This window comes from Gambusia affinis, linkage group LG04 (assembly GCF_019740435.1).
Source record: "Gambusia affinis linkage group LG04, SWU_Gaff_1.0, whole genome shotgun sequence".
In the NCBI taxonomy this organism is placed as follows: Eukaryota; Metazoa; Chordata; class Actinopteri; order Cyprinodontiformes; family Poeciliidae; genus Gambusia; species Gambusia affinis.
Genome location: NC_057871.1, coordinates 4,569,792 through 4,592,821, shown reverse-complemented (window position 1 = coordinate 4,592,821; position 23,030 = coordinate 4,569,792). Strand labels below are relative to the sequence as shown.

Genomic DNA, 23,030 nt, shown 5'->3' with positions numbered 1-23,030 from the left:
CTGCTGCAATCTGCTCCAGTGAAAGCTGTAGATTACGACCTGATGAAGTCAATAAAACTACATCATTTAATAGACCTTGCCAGGTCAGCTTAAGAGTGTGTCCCCTCAGCAATTGGAACACACCCTCTGGTGCCCCTTTTTGAATAGGAAGAACACCACTCCAATCTGTCAATCCAGGGGAACTTCCCCCGATGTCCATGCAATATTGCAGAATCAACACAACCCACAACATCCAGACCCTTAAGGAAGTCCAGGTGAATCTCTTCCACACCCGGGGCCTTGCCATCTAGGAACTCTATAACCACCTCGGCAACCTTATCCTCAGAGACTAGAGAGCTCGACCCAGAATCCCCAATCTCCACTCATGTTGGTGGGATTGAGGAGGTCTTCAAACTATTCTGCACACCGATCCAAAATATTCTTATTCCAAGTCAGCAGCACACAATACCCACTATAAACAGTGTTGGTGTCGTATTGCTTCCCCTCTCCTGAGACGCCAGATGGTGGACCAGACTCACCTTGAAGCTGTACCGAAGTCTTTCTGCATGGCCTGCAACCTTCAGAAACCTCTGTAAGACATCTGAACCTGGACCGGACATCTCTTTCCAAACTTCACCCATGCCCGAATTTTGACCTCAGCACCCACCCGAGCTTCATGCCATTTACTAATCAGCTGCTTCCCTCTGGCCAAAAAGAGCCAATAGGAGTCCTTCTTCAGCCTGGCAGCATCCCTCACTGAAGTTGTCCAGCAACGGGTTCAAGAGTTGCTGTCGCGACAGGTACTGACAACCTTGTGGTTACAGCTCCAAAAAACCGCCTCGACAATGGAAGTGTGGAACATGGTCCACTCAGACTCAATGTCCCTGGTTAAGGAGGTGGGGGTATCAAATATCTCAGCTGCCTGAACTAATATCTTCATCCTCCAAAAAATGGGAACAGATTAATTTACTAGTGTAAAAATTTCAGGAGAAATTTTGGCACCATTTTAAAAACATTCCCAGGATTATGAACTGCATGTGTTGCAGTAAGTGTCGGCTCTAGTGAAAGCTGAAGGTCAGTCTCTCTCTGACTCTCTCTACTCATCAGGTTGTTGCCCATAAGTAAACTAGTGAGTTGAAGCCACATATTTTTCTTAGCTGGTCGTGAGAGGTTGAGTAGCTGTTCCCTGCCTACGTCACCCAGAACGCTTTTAGGAGCATAAAGTTGTAATATTGTGGGAATAAAGTCAATATATGTCCAGAATAAAGTCAAAAGTATTTCCAAAATGAAGTCAAAATATTTTCAGAATAATCTTAACATTAAAAGAATAAAGTCAAAGTAATACATGAATAAAGCTGTAGTAATATAAGCATAAAGTCAAAAATTGGACGAGAATAAATCTGTAATATTTTGGCTTTATTCTTGTAATAATATGTAATAGTATCAGTGCCTCTTGATTTTAACCATAAAACTGCAAGGAAACAATGATCAGGTTGACAATTTTGTCCCTTTGTTCTCTGCTTTGCTGCATACAGAAAGTCTTGACCAAACAGTTTTGCGACACGTTCTGTAGCGGAACTACGTCTCTCTCTTTCATAGTAACACATATAAGACATAATTCATACAACTTTGCTGCAAATATATGAAGTCAAATACTTGTAGCAATTTCAAAAATTTTATTGTTATTAAAGGGAACACAATTTTATACATGAACATAGTTATTTATTGTGATTAAATGTTACACAGAATCTTGATTTTTTTTTATTGTGATAATTACACATTAGCTAGGTCTTTAACAAAGTTAAGCAATTAAGTATAAATTGTGAATTTCTGTCAAATTTGGTGAGTTAATGTTACGTGATGAAATGAAATGCTTTCATTCTCAAAATTCACCAAACTCCTGCAACTAAGGAGATGGTTGATAACGGCTGCACTTCTCTCCAATCAGATACGGGTCACAGGTCAGGGTGTATTTAACCTCAACGCCTCCTCTGGTTGCTTTGCACTTGAAAGTGTGAGTGCCCGGGATCAGGTACTTCTCGCAACTTCCAAGGAGGTCGTCATATTTCCAGTCTTCATCCCAAACCTCAATCTTCAGAACCAGGCTTGTGTCCACCTTCATGATAAAAATTTGAATGGAGAATCATTCAGGTGCATATTTTCCCGTTCAAAGTCAAATTATTTAGATGATAGAGAAAATAAAACTGTTAGCATCACACATCTCAAAAGTAGATAAATGCAGTGTAATCATAGCCAAACACATGATATGAAATACATCAGGATGTGTCTGTTTACACAATATATGTGTAAAGTGGTTTCTGTACAGGGCTGCACAGTGGCGCAGTTGGTAGAGCTGTTGCCTTGCAGCAAGAAGGTCCTGGGATCTTTCTGCATGGAGTTTGCATGTTCTCCCTGTGCATGGTGGGTTCTCTCCGGGTTCTCCGGGTTCCTCCCACAGTCCAAAAACATGACTGTCAGGTTAACTGGTTTCTCTAAATTCTCCCTAGGTGTGAGTGTGTGTGTGCATGGTTGTTTGTCTTGTATGTCTTTGTGTTGCCCTGCGACAGACTGGCGACCTGTCCAGGGTGAACCCCGCCTCTCGCCCGGGACGCAGCTGGAGATAGGCACCAGCAACCCTCCCGACCCCATTTAGGGAAGAAGGGTGTAAAGAAAATGGATGGATGGATGGTTTCTGTACAAATATTTCCAGATTTTTTTCTGTTTTTACTTTTATTTGTACTCGACCATAAACACCATGAAATGTGCATGGTCTAATCAAATAAAACCAAATTCTTCTCCATGCAGGTGCTGAGCCAGTATCCCAAAATATAAAGAATCTACAGCCTGGCTTGGATCTAGAAATGGAGTTGGTTGTCCTTTCCCCAAGTTTGCCTACACAATATGATGTTTGCATTACATATCATTGTATACTTTTATTTGTCTTATTTGATTACATTTATTTATTTCAAACAGGTTTTTAAAAACAAAAATAAGCAATCAGAGGGACAGAGAAAACAATTGGATAAAAAGTTTTTACTTTGACATTGAAGGTTCGTTTTGGACATTTGCTGTTTGGACAGCCACATATTTATGCTCATGATTTATTTGTAAAAGCAATAAGAGAGGGTTAGCACTTCCTGACTCAACAACAAGATGAGCAGAGCAGTGAGTCTGGGAGCAACATGTCCAGAGACAACCAGGTTTATTTAACATCTATTTGCAATGGAAACTACAGCACATTTCTAATATTAAATGATATTTGACCCAATATAAAATGTTTGCTAACAAATAGTTTTGGTGGCACCAAAGAATCCTTTCTTTCAAGACTGATGCATAAAAACCCAATTCTCCTCACTTTTGGTAATTTAATATTTATTTTTGCAAAAATAGATCCTGGTATTAACTCCACAAGTTCTGCTGGATCAGCAGAGTAAATGGATCAGTTTGTCTGTTGTTGAGCTTTTTCAGCTGATTTTTGATGAAAACGTTTACTGACCTTGCCCAAATTAAACTCAGCGTTCCAATGAGGATTGTTGGATTCGATCATTTTGGTCATGCGGTATATGGAACCATAGTACATCTTGGCATAGCTGTGAACAAAAGAGGACCCACATAAAAGCTGTGCTCATCAGTTTCCATAAGGTCTTTGTTTGTTACCTTTGCATCAACCCACCCGTCAGTTTGTCCAATCTGATCTCCATATAAATTCCAGGCTCGAACAATGGTCACTGATAGAGTTCCTCTTGAGGTGTGCAGAGGGCAGCAGTCAGAGGACAAATTAGGAGTAGAGCCCTCACAGTGTGGCTCTTGGGGTGATTTCTTCACAGCATTGTCCTTCAAATAGTGCTCAATAGCAGCTTTCATCCCTGCCTGTTGAAGCTTGTTTGGCATAAGCTGATAGAGAGGTCGAAGGGAGAACGAAACAATATCTGGTTGTTCTTTCAGGCTCTTCAGCCAGTTCATGTAGGCTGTAGAATCATTTTTGGAAATTGAAAACTCCCCCAACCAACCATTTCCTCCTGACACCTCTGTGTGGTGTTGGTGGAGACCAGACCTGTAACCAGTGGCAATGTCCTGGTTTAGTAGGACACCAATGCAAGACTTCTGGACATGAGAGATTTCCATCTTGCCCAAGCCAACAGCAACACCCAAAGATAAACAGGAGTGGATCTGGGTGAAGGAACAGAAAAGAGATTTTTTTAAAACCTGCATTACACCATTTATTTTCATAAAGAGCCACACACAAACAGAGAAGAATATGTTCATGTAGGAATCCTTGGAAATTAAAATGGACAAAACAAAACAAAACAAACAAAAAAAAGTCACACTTAAAATGAAAGTAGTTTGCTGAAGGCGATGAACTTTATATTTTTGCAGCTTCATGTAATTGGTAATAATATAAATAGGGGTGAAAGTAGTTTTAAATTTTTGCCGGTACTATGACAATAATTTTAATGAGGTACTATGTGCAAATGAGAATATAATGATGATGATGATAATAATAATAATAATAATAATAATAATAATAATAATAATAACTGTAGCCTACATTATTTTTTGTACTCTTTCTACCACAGCTAGCATGTATAAACATTTTACTTTGTAGCATGTGCAGTAACCTTTTCATCACTGTCTTTTCTTTTGAACAAATTAGCTGTTATGTTCTGCACTTTCTTCAGGTTTTAATTTCGCTTGAATTAAAAATTCACTGTCCGCTGTGTTTTCTCGGTTTTTATTAGTATTTTATTTTAAAATGATAAGTGATTTATTGTTCTTCCTTTCCCACTGCAAGCAGCAATTATTATGTCTCTGAGAACCACCTGTGTAAAATGTCCCAGTATATAAATCAAACGCACCAATCCAATAAGTAAGCATGTCTTTTATAAGTTACCAAGCAGTTTTTTCAAGGTGTGCCGTGTTGTTTTAACTGAGCAGAATAACATGAACTCAACTATACTGAACAAAAATATAAACGCCCATGTCAAATATGTATGTATTGAACAAAAGAATATTTCTCTTGATTTATGCATAATTTTCTCTCCAATTTCCTGTCAGTGAGCATTACTCAGTGAGTTGTTTTTTACTCAGTGCATGGATAGGACATGTCCAGTGGGGGATCAGACAAAATGAGCAACAACTGCACAATCCTTGCACTGGGGGCAATTAAAGGCTACCACAAAATGTCCAATTTTGTCACAAGTCATAATACCTCAGATGTCACAAGTTTTGGGGGAGCGTGTCATCGGCATGCTGGATGCAATGATGTCCACCAAAGCAGTAGCTGTATGGCTCAATGTCCATTATCGGACCATAGGCCGTTTAATAGTTTGTTTCCAACAGACTGGCTCTACTGCAAATCGACCTCATCCTCGATGGCCACGTGACCACTCCACCACAAGATTACCATTTCAGGCTTGTCCATCTGTGGGATCGGCTAAGACCAGCGACTCACACACAGCTGATGAGACTTTGGTCTGAACAACAGACACATCACACCTTAGACTGTGTGCCAAATTGGTCAAAATCAAATTCCTCAATCTGACCACTATCATGTTCAAAGCACTGTCAATCTGCTACCACCACTATGTTATCAATGCCGATATGAAGATCAGTAATTACTGAAAAGATATTTTGAGTTTCTCTATATATTGTATAACCCAAGTGTTGATAACCTCTTATATTTGACATGGGGCATTTATATTTTTGTTCAGTGTAGATAATCACCATTTGCTATTAATTGGGACCTTTTGTAATAAACAGACAGACGTTATAGCAGAGAAAGGTTTGAAGGCTGCTGAGAAACCTACGAGCGCCAAGAGGGCAGTGGAGGAGAGAGAGAAAGAGAGAGACAGAGAGAGAGAGACGGCTAGAGGGGTACAGGCTCCATCACACAGCACAAACAATTCAGAAACAATATGAATTGAGAAAAAAAATCAATTTATAAACAGATTAACTTGTGTTTTAAACTACCTATTGCTAGGTATTTTGAGCCAATCTGACTGACGGCCTTATTGTGTCGTGCTCCTGGTACTGTGTACCGACCCAGACTTTTTTACCAATATGCAGTACCAGACCATATCGCCTTACTTTCTGTCCTTGGTGTCAGAATCATGGAAGTATCACATATGATTGTGTAAATATCTGTTGTTTTTACACATATTTTACACCTCACTTGAGGTAACAAGTGAGGTAACACATTTTGTTACCTCACTTGGGGTAAATCCATTCAGGGAGGACAAGCAGCTTCGTGAAGATATCACTCGTCTCAGTTGCCCTCCAAGAACAACCTAAAACAAGTTAAAAGTCCTTTAAAATGCTTCCCTGCAGAAAAATGTCTGTAACTAATTCACAATGTGTGTGTGCCAAAGTTCTCACCAGTCTGAAGTAGTGTGTACCAAAATTCTGTATGAGCTTTCTATACTCATTGATACTAGAGGAGTTGTAGTGACTTGGCAGGATCTCTAACTGCTTTTTGAAGTCTTCACTTAAGGGAGGTGTGGTTGATAATATAAATCTAGACAAAATTAGACAATTATTTCAATAACCATGACCTGTCAGAGCTCAATGAAAAAAAAAACAAAACAAATTTCCAACCTACTCATAATGGCTGCAGGTGACACTGTGTTTGCTGAAAGTGTAGCGGTCCTCTTTGATCTGTTGTGAAGCGAACTTGTAGACTTTGGAGCCGCTTCCTCTCACATCGAAGTTACGAGACACCACAGCTTTTTGAACATCCAAGCCAACCTGATGAAATACAGATAAAACATGTAGTTTATAAGGTGTTAAACAAGAAGCCATATTTTTCTATCATTATTCTAATAACTTACTTCAGTTCTAACTGTATGCAAAGTAAAAAGATAATAAAATACTGTTTCTTGGAACAGAACAAATTAACTGAAAGGAAATGGTGAAAGAAAGAAAATCAGCCAGCAAGGTTTCTATCAGGGTTGTGTTATCAAAACTCAGGGCTGCATAATTTTGAAATGTTCAGCTTTGAGTTGTTTCTTACCATCCAATCATTGTTGTCTTGGGATGCGTAAGCCTTAATCAGAGAGCTGTTGGACATTTTAAAGGAAGTAATCATTATTAAACATCTATACAGTTAATTTTCATATTTTTAATTAGGTAGTAAAGCTTAGTGAAATTGTTGATTTATCTATTGTTATTTTAATACCTAAGACTTTTAAGGGAGGTATTCATAAACTACAGTTATATTCAATAAATTAGAAAATGTGGCTCAGTTTAAAGATTTAAAGTACTTTTGAAAATAATCACTAAGCAGGTAACAAACATACTTTCCATTCCTCTGTACTAGAAAATTTTTTAATTGGTTTGCTGGGTTATTCCAATTTTCAATGTTATGTTTGCATTACTTGTATGTTGAAAATCGTCATAATTAATAAAAATAAATGCTTTAAAAATTAATATGTGTGGAATTATTTCATATAATATTTTTTACTTAATGATAAAACTTATGAAACAAATTGACTTTCATAGAATCAATTTCTAATTTATTGAATGGGTCTGTATTTGCCTATTTTCTTCACTTGGTGATTTTAATCAAAATTTCTAGTTAATTATTTTCCTAACTTATTATTTATAGTTATTCACAGTCATGCTGATACTCATTGTTGCAGGATGGTCCTTGAAATTTGCTTTGGTCTTCATGATGCTGTTTGTAGCCTTAACTGTGAACTTAACTGAGAATAAAGCTGAATTTTATTGATTTTAAAAAAAAATTATACATTTATTTTTGGTGACCTTTGAAGTCAACTTGTTGCATTTGAATATATTAGTATCACAAAATGCGTATAAATTCACACCACATATTTTATATTTAGCATCTACTTCAGAATTATCCACTATGTGTTAGTCTAACACGTAAAGGTCTAACACATACATGGTTGATTGTAACATGTAATTGTAACATGTAAAAAATATCCGGTAATTGTTAGTTTAATTATGTGATTCTACTTTTACAGTTTTCACAATGAGGTTCAAATACTGTACCTAACAGAGGTGTGATGACTGCTGATGATGTCAGCATTGTATTGACTGATAGCATTCCAGTCCACAACAGATGATGGAAGCTTAAAATGAAGAAAAGTTGCATTATTGCATATTAAGTCAGATGTGCAGCTGTTTCTTTATGCATCTTTAATTACTTTTTGGTCGGTATTGTTTTGAAGAGAGTTTGAGCAGATAAGACAGCTGTCTCTGGGGTTGCGATAAGTGCAATCACATTAGCTCCTTTTCTCTGCAGTGTGACTATATCAAAACCTTTCCCCACCAGGTTGTAGCCTGGTACAAATGGAACTGCATCACACTCGCTTTGGGTCCCAACCCGACAGGACAGAACAGAGGAGTGAACAAGGAGGACACTCAGGAGAAGAAGAGCTGAAGTTGAATCAGGCAGCATAGCTGCAGGCAGAAGCTAAAAGAAAGAGAAAAAAGAAATTAAATTGTTCTTTACATAGTGTGTGGCATTTTCCTTATTTTTCTGACTTTTTTATACAACATCATATCAGAAAGTTAGTTAACACTTTATTTGAAGGGGTGGGCATAAGACTGACATGACACTGTCATAAACATAACATATGCCCAGTGGGCTTTTTAATGGTTATATATATTATATATTTAAAAGTATTTAATACATGGGTAAATATCTGTTTACAGTGCCATTCACTGTAACAGTTTAGCACTACTGTTGGGAACTGGGGTTTTTGGTTTTTCTTTGTGGGTTTTTTCTGTTTGCCTTCTGCTTTCCCGTTGATCCACCAGATGGCAACATGAGGCTGCACAGCTGGAGGGGCGTGGCAGTTGACTCTGTCATCACACCTGTTATTCATCACCCAATCTTCCTGGAGCTTAAGAGGAGCAGACTGCCAGTCCCCCGCCTGAGTGTTTGCCAGTAATGGTACTCTAAACCCCCTTAGAGATAACTCTCTGTGTTTTCCTTAGAAGAACTTCTAGTAATCTCTCTCTCTCTCTCTCTTTCTCTCTCTCCAAATTGGCCATAAATTGGAGAGTGTGCCCACCCCAAGGACCCGAACCATTTATTGTTTAAATAAACTTGATTTATCTGATTTCCTTTTTTCCTGGTGGTGTTCTGCATGTGGCTTAAGAAACTGGAAGCTAACATAACTATTACCCATTGAATTTGGAGGGTCTGACTGGCAGGTAAAATAAAGTCAGGATGTGGCTGCTAACACAGGACAATAACCAGAAATTATTAAAAGTCAGACTTAATGTTTAAATATTGTTTAAGCTTATAGTGATTACTTGTCCATGCATTAAATACTGTTGAATATTTATTGAAATATTTACACATGTAATTCAAACATGCTTTTGAACTTTTATGTACATTTTTACATATGCAGTTCTGTTCGGTTAATTATTTTCTTTTATCTTTGGATGTGTTGGTGTAAGCCAATATCATATTTTTGATTTGGAGCATATTTGTTCATGGGAGCAGCAGTTACACAATGAGATTCATTCATTAATCTGATTTTTGTGTGAAGAGTTTCTTCACTCCTCATCAGAGACTGAGCTTTGCTTTATTAATTAATAATAAATTATGGACTACAATTCGTAATAATTACAAATGTCAAAGCGAGTTCTGATTCTCAACTATTTTTGATGTCCTCTTGTGAAGTTGCTACAACATTTTTGGTTTCCACAGATTTCAACAAACAGCCACACAGCTCCACCACATTAATATCAGTGAAATTATAAATTTTAGGGGTGCACTGACTTATCACCCATCCAGTTTATCTGTGTCAATTTCCCTAATTTTAGGAAATCGGTAAATCAGAACCAGCAGGTCAGGATTTTTTATAGATTTGTAATTGAGGATCAGTCAGAAACCTGCAATCTGTGCAGGTTTCTGTGCAAGATATTTTTTTTTTCATAAATTCATGGGAAAAATATCTTCTACTAACATTTTTTCATAACTCAATAAACACACAATATTTTTAATTTCTGCAGTATATTCTAAACAAGAATAATCTTTGCATATTAAAAAATCTTACCTGTTCCAAAGCAGACTGAAAAGAAGTTGAAACAAGCAATGTCTAAGTGAGCTGAGCTGAGAACTGGTTTATAAAGCAGCAGACCTGGAGAGATAAAGATTCATACAGAAGATTGTGAAAAGGTCAATTGAATGAAGTTACTTTGTTTCTTGTAACTGCCACTAAAGTTTGAGGTTCTTATTTTAGCAATGTTCTGTATAAAATATCTACGCTAACAGTACGAACAGTTCTACCAGAACATTTTGTTCTGGTAGAGTAAATAGTTTTACAGGAACTGCAATAAAGGAATAAATTAACATCAAGTCAGAAAAAAAACAACTCTAAGGAACAAGGTAACATCGATTGAAATTTATTTAAGTATTTTAATTCTGTGATTGTGTTGTACCCATAAAACAGGCAGAAGTTCTTTAGTTTTGGCAACTAAATTTGCCCCAATCTGTGTTTTTCTTGAAATTGTTCTCTCTGGAGCAGCCGGCCATTGGTCCACAGAAAAACTGTTACATAATTTCTACTTCTAGTTACAACTTTACAACTGACACTACATCCGGTACAAAAACAGTCACTTAGCACACAGCTCTAATTCTGCAAAACTTCTACGCTTGAACAAATTTAACTAAGCATAATGTTTTAAACAATAAAATTAAGACAAAAGAAATGTATAATGGATAAAATAGTGTTTTATCCATTACTTTAAAAAAATAGTAAGAATTTAAATGAAATACTTCTGCGGTGCAACACCCTCTGCCAGAAAAAAAAAACATTTAAAGATTTTTAGCAATACAAAACAATCAAATCAAATCAAATCAAACTTTATTTGTATAGCACATTTTAGCAGCAAGGCATTTCAAAGTGCTTTACATCAAATCAAACACAAAAATACAATGCAACATAGAATCAACAATAAAAACAATATCAAGTCAGATTCCGTCAATAAATTTGCAATTGATTACGTTTTGAATACAACTCTAAACAAGTGGGTTTTTAGTTGAGATTTAAAGGAAGTCAGTGTTTCAGCTGTTTTACAGTTTTCTGGGAGTTTGTTCCAGATTTTTGGTGCATAGATGCTAAATGCTGCTTCTCCTCGTTTGGTTCTGGTTCTGGGGACGCAGAGCAGACCAGAACCAGAAGACCTGAGAGGTCTGGAAGGTTGATACAACAGCAGCAGATCTTTAATGTATTGTGGTGCTAAACCATTCAGTGATTTATAAACTAACAACAGTATTTTAAAGTCTATTCTTTGAGCTACAGGGAGCCAGTGGAGGGACTTTAAAACTGGTGTTATGTGCTCTATCTTCCTGGTTTTAGTGAGAACTCGAGCAATATCCACTAGAACCAGGATTACAGCAGTGACGTGTGGTGAGGTTTATAGCTAATGAGACATTGACTTAATCATAATCATATTTACAAATATAGAACCCCTGCATGTTACATAAAGAAATTTTGAGTATGCGGACAAAGCTGGAGGTCAAAAAGGCTATTCTTTGACACGTTATGCATAATGTTGCTGCGAATAATTCCGTTAACTCAATCAAACTTGGAAGTGTAGATATTATTAATTTCATGCTATGCTCCTGAGCAAAGAGAAAATCGTTAAAATACAACACAAAACCACTTCTTTCTCGCTCTCTTTATCAGCGCAGGTATCTGCAGACTTGTTGTCATAGCAACTGACAACATTGTCACAACAAAAACCACACACACAAAAAAAACAAATCTACCCCCCGGCCCCCAGATATTTTCCACACAAAAAGCAGACCTTTCAGCCTGTTGCATTTGTATGGTTTTAGGCTTATTGTTTATTTTGCATTTATTAATATGTGACTGCTGTGGTAAGAGGAGAAAACTATAAATATATCGCTGCACTTGACCTTGCTGTTTGGCTAGCTCACGGTTACTGTCTCTTACTCTGCAGTTGTAGAGTCACAATGTCTGGGATCATGAGCGCCCCCTGCCATGAGGCAAGGGAACTGCCTGCCTCACCTTGAATATGTTCTCTGCCGTTTCTGATCGCACTTCAGCACACGAAACACGTTACACACACAGTTGGTGACTAATAACACTGTACGTTATATGAATAAGCTAAATTATGGAAAATCAGTTCATATGTTAAATGTTTTTTAACCATTTTATTGGCGACGTACGGACAGAAGGAGCATGCTCCCATAGAATGACAGCCAGTGCAGTTAGTGAGAGGTTCCGCAATTCCAGGTGAGGCTCAGTTCGCTGCTTCCTCAGCGGCTTTGCTTCCGAGCATTTCAATGGGAAAATGCAAAAATTCAGTGATTTAGAAAAACAAAAAAATCTGAATTGGTTAAGCTAAATGAAAAATAGGTACTTTGTAGTAAAACCACAGGGTGAAAATAGCAATTTAAATTATTTTATTATTATATACTATTTTTCCATGATGACAGGTGAGGCTCTGCTTCATCTGGCTCTCCTGACTGCACGCCACTGAATCAAAGGTAAGTTAACAGGCAAGTATTTCAACAAATATTCAATATTGCAAAGTTTGCTTGTGTCATCTTCATTAATTGTTGTCATCTTGCTTCCTATCTTCCATACTGCACGTGTGTCATACAGAACTGTCTACAGTCCATTAGTACTAAAGGGTGAAACATCTATAGAAGTACCAATAAGCCCCCCAAAATCTTTACCAACGGACAATGAAATTATCCAATACACCCAGATTTGTCACACATTTCAATAACACGCTGTAAAATTTCTTACTTGAACAACTTGTTTGAACTAACTTTTATTCTCATGTAATTACTCTCTATGGTGTTCCTGTCTAAATTAATTTATAAACACTGTCAATATGAACATAAATCTGTTCTCACCAATGACAGGATAAAATGACACAAATCTCAATGGATTATTATCCTTATTAGATTAGACTATAATAATAACCAGCCTGTTAAACTAACAAAAGAGTATGAACATTAACTGATTTATTTTTAAGTGCTGCCATAAAAAGGACTCATGAATGAGGATCATCTGGAAGAGTTAGGGTTGTTTTCTGAGTGTCTATACCAGAGGGGGGCCTTCCTAGTCCTTGAGGGCCGGTGTCCTGCAACTCTTAGAGTCTCCCTGGTCCAACACACCTGAATCCAACATCTGAATCCCCTCCTAAAAGCAGTCAAGATCTCCAGAGTCCTGCTAATGACTTAATTATTTGACTCAGTTGTGTTGAAGTAGAGACACATCTAAAAATTGCAGGAGACTGGCCCTCGAGGCCTGGAGGTGCCCACCCCTGGTCTATACTCTGGTGGAGCAGGTCTTGAAGAATTTAAAGGTCGGGTGACAAAACCGGTCATAAGTGTAGATTCTCCTGGGCTGCCTCCTTCTTTCTAGGTGTTCTTCAAGTGGTCCTTCCTCTTTTTGACCATCCTCTTCCTGGGGATGGTCAAAGAGGATGTATCTCCTCTATTTCTTCCTCCAAGACCTCATTTGGCTCAGTTAGATCTTCAGGTCTAACTCTGCCTCTTTATTTAAAGCTGAGTCAGCTGATCTTGCTGCACTCCATACGTAGTAGTCTTCCTCACTGGAACATTCCGTATCTGCAGGTTGGACATCTTGTTTGCATAGTTTCTTGTTCTTCTTACTTTGTTTTATTTTGTTTGTTTTCTCTGAATTTGATTTTAACTGCTGATGGTTGCAATGTAACACTTGTTCCTTTGCTGTTCCATGTGTTCCTGAGGATCCCATCATCATCAACCTGCAGGTGAGGCCACTCTTTGAGGAGCTGTTTTACAGTTTCCATCCATCCATCCATCCATCCATCCATCCATCCATCCATCCATCCATCCATCCATCCATCCATCCATCCATCCATCCATCCATCCATCCATCCATCCATCCATCCATCCATTTTCTTCAGGTTGGGTCGTGGGGGTAGCAGCTTAAGAAGAGAGGCCCAGCCTTTCCTCTCCCCAGCCCCTTGTTCCAGCTCTTCCAAGAGAAGAGCTGGAACAGGATTCACAGAGCGAGTTTGGAGACTGTGAAAATCAGACCCTCCTCCCTGCACTTCGCAAGAGTAAAATACAATTCATTTGTCTCTCTCTTCTTTTTGTCTATTTTAAGGCTGTAAACCTGACAGAAACAATAATCAGCTTGAAAATTATGCCCCTTTGTTCTCCGCTTTGCTGCATACAGAAGGTCTTGATAGTTTTGTGACACGACCTGTAAAGTAACTACTTGTCTCTCTCTTTTATAGTAATACAAATAAGACCATAAGACATAATTCATAAAACTGTCGAAAATATATAAAGTCAACAACCTGTGTCAATTTCAAATATTTTATTGTCATTAAAGGGAACACAATTTCTGGTTGCACATATTAAAGCATAGTTATTTATTGTGATTAAATGTTACACAGAATCTTGAATTTTTTTATTGTATGATAATTTCACATTTAGCTAGGTCTTTAACAAAGTTAAGTAATTAAGTATAAATTGTGAGTTTCTATCAGATTTAGTGTTTTTAATGTTACGTGATGAAATGAAATGCTTTCATTCTCAAAACTCACCAATCTCCTGTCACTCAGGAGATGGTTGATAACGGCTGCACCTTTCTCCAGACAGGTACGGGTCACAGGTCACGGTGTATTGAACCTCAACGTTTCCTAAGTCTGAATGGCATGTGAAAGTGTGAGAGCCTGGGATCAGGTACTTCTCGCACTTTACGAGGATGTCGTGATATTTCCAGTCTTGATCCCAAACCTCAATCTTCAGAGCCAGGCTTGTGTCCACCTTCATGAGAAAATTTGAATGGAGAATCATTCAGATGCATATTTTCCCGTTCAAAGTCAAATTATTTAGGTGATAGAGAAAATAAAACTGGTTTCTATACAAATATTTCCAGATTTTTTTATGTTTTTACTATAATTTCTACTTGACCATAAACACCATGAAATGTGCATCATCTAATCAAATAAAACCAAATTCTTCTTCATGCAGGTGCTGAGCCAGTATCCCAAAATATAAAGAATCTACAGCCTGGCTTGGATCTAGAAATGGAGTTGGTTGTCCTTTCCCCAAGTTTGCCTACACAATATGATGTTTGCATTACATATCATTGTATACTTTTATTTGTCTTATTTGATTAGATTTATTTATTTCAAACAGGTTTTTAAAAACAAAAATAAGCAATCAGAGGGACAGAGAAAACAACTGGACAAAAAGTTTTTACTTTGACATTGAAGGTTCGTTTTGGACATTTGTTGTTTGGACAGCCACATATTTATGCTTATGATTTATTTGTAAAAGCAATAAGAGAGGGTTAGCACTTCCTGACTCAACAACAAGATGAGCAGAGCAGTGAATCTGGGAGCAACATGTCCAGAGACAACCAGGTTGGTTGTAAGAAAACCAAAACAAGAACGAGTCAGGCCTAAAGGGAGGAGCTCTTTTCTTGTTATTGTGGCTGCTGTCTCATGCAAACAACAAGTTGAAGGACAAATTAGTTCATGATCAATAATTTAACATCTAGTTGCAATGAAAACTACAACACATTTCTAACATTAAATGATATTTGACCCAATATAAAATGTTTGCTAACAAATAGTTTTGGTGGCACCAAAGAATCCTTTCTTTCAAGACTGATGCATAAAAACCCAATTCTCCTCACTTCTGGTAATTTAATATTTATTTTTGCAAAAATAGATCCTGGTATTAACTCCACAAGTTCTGCTGCTTCAGCAGAGTAAATGGATCAGTTTGTCTGTTGTTGAGCCTTTTCAGCTGATTTTTGATGAAAACGTTTACTGACCTTGCCCAAATTAAACTCAGCGTTCCAATAAGGATTATCGGATACAATCACTTCTGTCTGGCGGGATATGGAACCATGGTACATCTTAGCAAAGCTGTGAACAAAAGAGGAACCACATAAAAGCTGTGCTCATCAGCTTCCATAAGGTCTTTGCTTTTTACCTTTGCATCAACCCACCCGTCAGTCTTTCCAATCTGATCTCCATATAAATTCCAGCCTCGAACAATGGTCACTGATAGATTTCCCCTTGAGGCTTGCACAGGGCAGCAGTTATAAGACAAATTAGGAATAGAGCCGTCACAGTCTGGCCTCTTGGGTGATTTCTTCACAGCCTTGTCCTCCAAATACTGCTCAATAGCAGCTTTCATCCCTGCCTGTTGAAGCTGGTTTGGCACGAGCTGATAGAGAGGTCGAAGGGAGAACGAAACAACATCTGGATGATCTAGCAGGGTCTTCAGCCAGTTCATGTAGCTCATGGAATCACTTTTGGAAACTGAAAACTTCCCCGACCAACCATCTCCTCCTGACAACTCTGTGTGGTGTTGGTGGAAACCAGAGCTGAAGCCAGTGGCAGAGTCGTTGTTTAGTAGGACATCAATGCAAGGCTTCGGGACATGAGAGATGCTCAACTTCCCCAAGCCAACAGCAACACCCATAGATAAACAGGAGTGGATCTGTGTGAAAGAACAGCAAAGAGATTTATAAAAAACCTGCATTACACCAGATATTTACATAAAGAGCCAGTAATATAAACGCCCATGTCAAATATTGTTGCCATGTGGAGATAACAACTGTAAATGAGCATTTGCTGACCTTTTTTCAACAAAAGAATATTTCTCTTCATTTGTACATAATTTTCTCTCTAACTTCCTGTCAGTGAGCATTACTCAGTGAGTTTTTTTTACTCAGTGCATGGATAGGACATGTTCAGTGGGTGATCAGACAAAATGAGCAACAACTGGACAATCCTTGCACCGGGGGCAATTAAAAGCTACCCCAAAATGTCCAATTTTGTCACAAGTCATAATACCTCAGATGTCACAAGTTTTGGGGGAGCGTGTCATCGGCATGCTGGATGCAATGATGTCCACCAAAGCAGTAGCTGTATGGCTCAATGTCCATTATCGGACCGTACGCCGTTTAATAATTTGTTTCCAACAGACTGGCTCTACTGCAAATCGACCTCATCCTCGATGGCCACGTGACCACTCCACCACAAGATTACCATATCAGGCTTGTCCATCTGTGGGATCGGCTAAGACCAGCGACTCACACACAGCTGATGAGACTTTGGTCTGAACAACAGACACATCACACCTTAGACTGTGTGCCAACTTGGTCAAAATCAAATTCTTCAACCTGACCACTATCATGTTCCAAGCACTGTCAATCTGCTACCACCACTATGTTATCAATGCCGATATGAAGATCAGTAATTTCTGAAAAGATATTTTGAGTTTCTCTATATATTGCGCAACCCAAGTGTTGATAATCTTTTATATTTGACATGGGGCATTTATACTTTTGTTCAGTGTAGATAATCACCATTTGCTATTAATTGGGACCTTTTGTAATAAACAGACAGACCTTATAGCAGAGAAAGGTTTGAAGGCTGCTGAGAAACCTACGAGCGCCAAGAGGGCAGTGGAGGAGAGAGAGAAAGAGAGAGACAGAGACAGAGAGAGAGAGACGGCTAGAGGGGTACAGGCTCCATCACACAGCACAAACAATTCAGAAACAATATGAAAAGAGAGAAAGAAGCAATTTATAAACAGTATAACAGGACAGTACAGTACGCAGTACCAGACCATATTACTTTCTGACCTTGGTGTTAGAATCATGGAAGTATCACATACTGTTGTGGTAAAAATCTGTTGTTTTGTGCATTTTGTTACCTCACTTGGGGTTAATCCATTCAGGGAGGACAAGCAGCTTCGTAACGATATCAGTCGTCTCAGTTGCCCTCCAAGATTAACCTAAAACAGGTTTAAAGTTCTTTAAAGTGCTTCCCTGTCGAAAAATGTCTATAACTAATTCACAATGTGTGTGTGCCAAAGTTCTCACCAGTCTGAAGTAGTGTGTGCCAAAGGTTTTTATGAGCTTTCTATACTCATTCTCAGTAGTGGAGTTGTAGTGACTTGGCAGGATCTCTAACTGCTTTTTGAAGTCTTCACTTAAGGGAGGTGTGGTTGATAATATAAATCTAGACACCACGACAAAATTAGACAATTATTTCAATAACCATGACCTGTCAGAACTCAATGAAAGAAGTCAAATTTCCATCCTACTTATAGTGGTTGCAGGTGACACTGTGTTTGCTGAAAGTGTAGCGGTCCTCTTTGATATTTATTGAAGCGAACTTGTAGGCTTTGGAGCCACTACCTTCCACATGGAAGTTGTCAAACAAATACATTCCAAGTTCTAAGCCAACCTGATAAAATAGAGATAAAACATGTAGTTTATAAGGTGTTAAACAAGAAGCCATATTTTTCTATCTCTATTCTAATAACTTACTTCAGTTCTAACTGTATGCAAAGTAAAAAGATAATAAAATACTGTTTCTTGGAACAGAACATATTAACTGAAAGGAAATGGTGAAAGAAAGAAAATCAGCCAACAAGGTTTCTATCAGGTTTGTGTTATCAAAACTCAGGGCTGCATAATTTTGAAATGTTCAGCTTTGAGTTGTTTCTTACCGTCCAATCATTGGTGTCTTGGGATGCGTAAGCCTTAATCAGAGAGCTGTTGGACATTTTAAAGGAAGTAATCATTATTAAACATCTATACAGTTAATTTTTTACATTTTTAATTAGGTAGTAAAGCTTAGTGAAATTGTTGATTTATCTATTGTTATTTTAATACCTAAGACTTTTAAGGGAGGGAATAACACAGCAAACCAATTAAAAAATGTTCTAGTACAGAGGAATGAAAAGTGTGTTTGTTACCTGCTTAGTGATTATTTTCAAAAGTACTTTTAATCTGAAAACTGAGCCACATTTTCTAATTTATTGATTATAACTGTAGTTTATGAATACAATTTTCAATGTTATGTTTGCATAACTTGTATGTTGAAAATCCTCATAATTAATAGAAATAAATGCTTTAAAAATTCATATGTGTGGAATTATTTCATATAATATTTTTTACTTAATGATAAAACTTATGAAACAAATTGACTTTCATAGAATCAATTTCTAATTTATTGAATGGGTCTGTATTTGCCCGTTTTCTTCACTTGGTGATTTTAATCAAAATTTCTAGTTAGTTAATAATTTTCCTAACTAATTATTTTTAGTTATTAAAACTGATAATCATTGTTGCAGGATGGTCCTTGAGTACATGTCCCTTTGTGTGTGTGAATATATGTGTGTGTGTGTTGTAGGATTTGTCACCTTGTAAGTCCCTATAAGAAGTGCTGTCTTTGAGTCTGGGGTTTGGTTTAGGACTAAGGAGTGACTTGAATTTAGGTCGGGTTTCGGGTCAGAGTCAGATTTTTAAATGCACAGACTAAAGATGTTAAGTTGTCTTGTCACAACAGACAAAGTGAAATAGACATGAGGTGTGAACTATGCAACAAACCACTCTCTAAAAACAGAAATGGTTTGACTAGAGAGAACATTTTGGACTTACAGTTTAAAAGTCCATCTGCTGCTTTGAAATGCAATTAAAGTCAATAAGAAAAATGTTTCAATTTTAACATAGAAATTAAAGTTCATGAAGTTGATTTGACAAAAAGAGATAAGTTGTCTAAACATTGTTTTTTAAGTTCTGTTAGCACATTAATCTTGGATTGTGAGTTTCAACTTAATACTAGAATTTAAACCAAATGATTTCACAATATGCAAGAAAAAAAAACTGCCTTCACACAATTCTGTATTATTTTCACTCTCCTTATCAAGTTACAGTAACAACTTATTTTATATTAAAATAATTAAAATTCTTATTTCAAGTTGATTGGAACAAAAATTATCATTTGCTAATGAATTTAATAAAGATCAACAACACAACAACATAAATTCTGTTCAAAAACTTTTAGCAGAGACTTACAACTTATTAAAATGAACATTTGCCTTAATAACACACCAAAGTCAGATCAATGTAACACACATCCATCTCAGGATACTAAAACATGCCGCTAAGCACTCTGGGAAATAATTCCCATTCCTGTATTTTTCTTCTTTTTTTCTCTGCAGAACATGGTCAGTGCATTACAGGCAAAGAGAAGTAAATACACAACCTCAGACACCCTCCATCGTTTGATACCTTTCAGCTGATAGTTTAGACGTGCTCCATGATTTGTCTCAAGTTTGGGATTTTGCTTTTACAATTTATCTGTCCTTCAAACTTTACTACATTTTTTTTGTTTTGCTTTGGTCTTAATGATGCTGTTTGTAGCCTTAACTGTGAATTTAACTGAGAATAAAGCTGAATTTTATTGATTTTTAAAAAAAAATTATATATTTATTTTAGGTGACCTATGAAGGCATCTGGTTCCACTTCAACATATTTATAATCATCAGAATATAAGCATAAATGCACACAACATTTTTCATGTTTTGCTTCCACTTCAGAATTATCCACTGTGTGTTGGTCTAATCATAAAGGTCTAACACATACATGGTTGATTGGAACATGTAATTGCAACATGTAAAACAAATCCTGTAAATGTTAGTTTAATTATGTGCTTCAACTTTTACAGTGTTCACAATCCAGTTTAAATACTGTACCTAACAGAGGTGTGATGACTACTGATGATGTCAGCACTGCATTGACTGCTGGCACTCCAGTCCATAACAGATGATGGAAGCTTAAAATGAAGAAAAGTTGCATTATTGCATATCAAGTCAGATGTGCAGCTGTTTACTTATGCAGCTTTAATTACTTTTTGGTAGGCATGGTTTTGAAGAGGGTTGGAGCAGAGAATACAGCTGTCTCTGGGGTTCAGGTAAGTGTTCACATCAATCACATGAGTTTTTTTTCTCTGCAGTGTGACTATATCAAAACCTTCCCCCACCAGCTGGTGGCCTGGTACAAAACGAGCAGCATCACACTCTCTTTTGGTCCCGATAACGCAGGACAGAACAGAGGAGTGAACAAGGAGGACGCTCAGGAGAAGAAGAGCTGAAGTTGAATCAGGCAGCATAGCTGCAGGCAGAAGCTAAAAGAAAGAGAAAAAAGAAATTAAATAGTTTTTTACATAATGAATGGCATTTTTCTTATTTTCATAACCTATTTATATAACATCATATAAGAAAGTTACTTAACACTTTATTTAAGGGTGTGACTGACATGACACTGTCATAAACATAACATATGCCCAGTGGGCTTTATAATGGTTATGCTAACACATACAAAAATGGATAAGTGATTGAACAGAGAAACATATGTAAAAAGGTACATAAAGTTTCAAATGCATCTATGAATTAAATGTGTAATTGTTTCAATAAATATTTAAATGTATTTAATACATGGGTAAATATCTGTTTACTGTGCATTTTATTGTAACAGTATAGCACAGTTACCCATTGAATTTGGAGGGTCTGGCTGGCAGATAAAATAAAGTCAGAATGTGCCGCTAACACAGGACAAAAACCAGAAATGAATATAAATCAGACTTAATGGTTAAATATTGTTTAAGCATATTGTGATTATTACTTGCCCATACATTAAATACAGTTGAATATTTATTGAAAGAATTATTTATTTTAGTCATCCATGCATTTGAAATTTTTTGTAATTTTTTACATATTCTGTTCAGAACAATCTCCTATTTTTGCATGTTTTATCGTAAGCCAATATCACATTTTTGATCTAGAGTATTTGTTCATGGGAGCAGCAGTTAATGATGGTAAAACATTAGTAAATAGTTCTAGATAACAGATAAAATTTCAAAAAGATATTTTTGAAATAAACAAAACAATAAAGTTCATTCATTAATCTGATTTTATTCCCATTTTATTATTCTATATATTTCTTTTTTCTTATCAGTAGTTGGGTTACATGCCGGTAGTTAAAGAAGTTATTCAAGAATAATACAGCTGTAAAGTTGGCCTATTTAGTTAATAAATTCTGAGACTCGATTAGAAATAAACATATTAGTGATCATTCCTTGTCTGAAGAGTTTCTTCAATCCCTCATCAGAGACTGAGCTTGGCTTTATTAATTAATAATAAATTATGGATTACAATTCATAATAATTGCATAAGCTAAATGTGAGAGTGAGTTCTGATTCCCAACAATTTTGTGAACAGCTCCTCCACCTTAATATCAGTGAAATTATAAATTCTAGGGGTGTACTAATTTATCCCCCATCCAATTTATCTGTGTCGATTTTCCTAATTTTTGGAAATCGGTGATCGGGCGATTAGCCGATCTTATCCACTGATTTAATCCACCTTGCCAAAGGTATTTAAAGCAACTGCTATCTTCTGTTCTGCTATGAGAGAGGTTTGACTTGTAGACCGGCCCAGCAGATCATGTCTAAATGTTTGCAGTTAACAATAGTCACCCCACTGTTGGTAACTCATCAACTCTCTGCCTATATTTAGCAAGATTACAGACAAAAAAATGTATATCGGTTAAAATCGGAATTGGCAGGTCAGGATTTTTAATAGATTTGTAATCAGGAATCAGCCAGGAACCTGCAATTGGTGCACCTCTAATAAATTTATGAAAAACATATCTTCTATAAATATATTTTTTTAACTCAATAAACACACAATATTTTTATTGCTGCAGTATATTCTAAAAAAAGATACTCTTTGCATATTAAAAAATCTTACCTGTTCCAAAGCAGACTGAAAAGAAGTTGAAACAAGCAATGTCTAAGTGAGCTGAGCTGAGAACTGGTTTATAAAGCAGCAGACCTGGAGAGATAAAGATTCATACAGAAGATTGTGAAAAGGTCAATTGAATGAAGTTACTTTGTTTCTTGTAACGGACACTAAAGTTTGAGGTTCTTATTTTAGCAATGTTCTTTATAAAATATCTACGCTAACAGTACGAACAGTTTTACCAGAACGTTTTGTTCAGGGAGAATAAATAGTTTTACCGGAACTGCAATGAAAGAATAGTTTAACACCAAGTCAGAAAATGCATAAAAAGCAACTCTAAATTTAGGTAACAAGGTAACAACTATTGAAATTTATTTAAGTATTTTATGTCTGTGATTGTGTTGAACTCTTAAAACAGGCAGAAGTTCTTCTTTAGTTTCGGCAACTAAATTTGCCCCAATCTGTGTGTTTTTCTTGAAAT

General features: G+C 36.8%; 1 protein-coding gene across 1 annotated transcript; it reads right to left on the bottom strand.

Moving 5' to 3' along the window:
- Nucleotides 1-1,378: 1,378 nt before the first annotated feature.
- Nucleotides 1,379-22,666, bottom strand: LOC122829213. Its single transcript, XM_044113582.1, is given in 21 exon segments — nucleotides 1,379-2,095; nucleotides 3,476-3,569; nucleotides 3,653-4,149; nucleotides 6,186-6,266; nucleotides 6,355-6,493; nucleotides 6,578-6,723; nucleotides 6,989-7,034; nucleotides 7,990-8,069; nucleotides 8,145-8,215; nucleotides 8,218-8,413; nucleotides 8,685-8,817; nucleotides 14,550-14,758; nucleotides 15,777-15,870; nucleotides 15,954-16,450; nucleotides 17,672-17,752; nucleotides 17,841-17,979; nucleotides 18,065-18,207; nucleotides 18,473-18,518; nucleotides 20,504-20,583; nucleotides 20,659-20,934; nucleotides 22,559-22,666. Coding segments are annotated over 20 exon segments (3,243 nt in total). The 5' UTR covers nucleotides 20,920-20,934; nucleotides 22,559-22,666; the 3' UTR covers nucleotides 1,379-1,885.
- Between the last annotated feature and the right edge of the window lie 364 nt (nucleotides 22,667-23,030).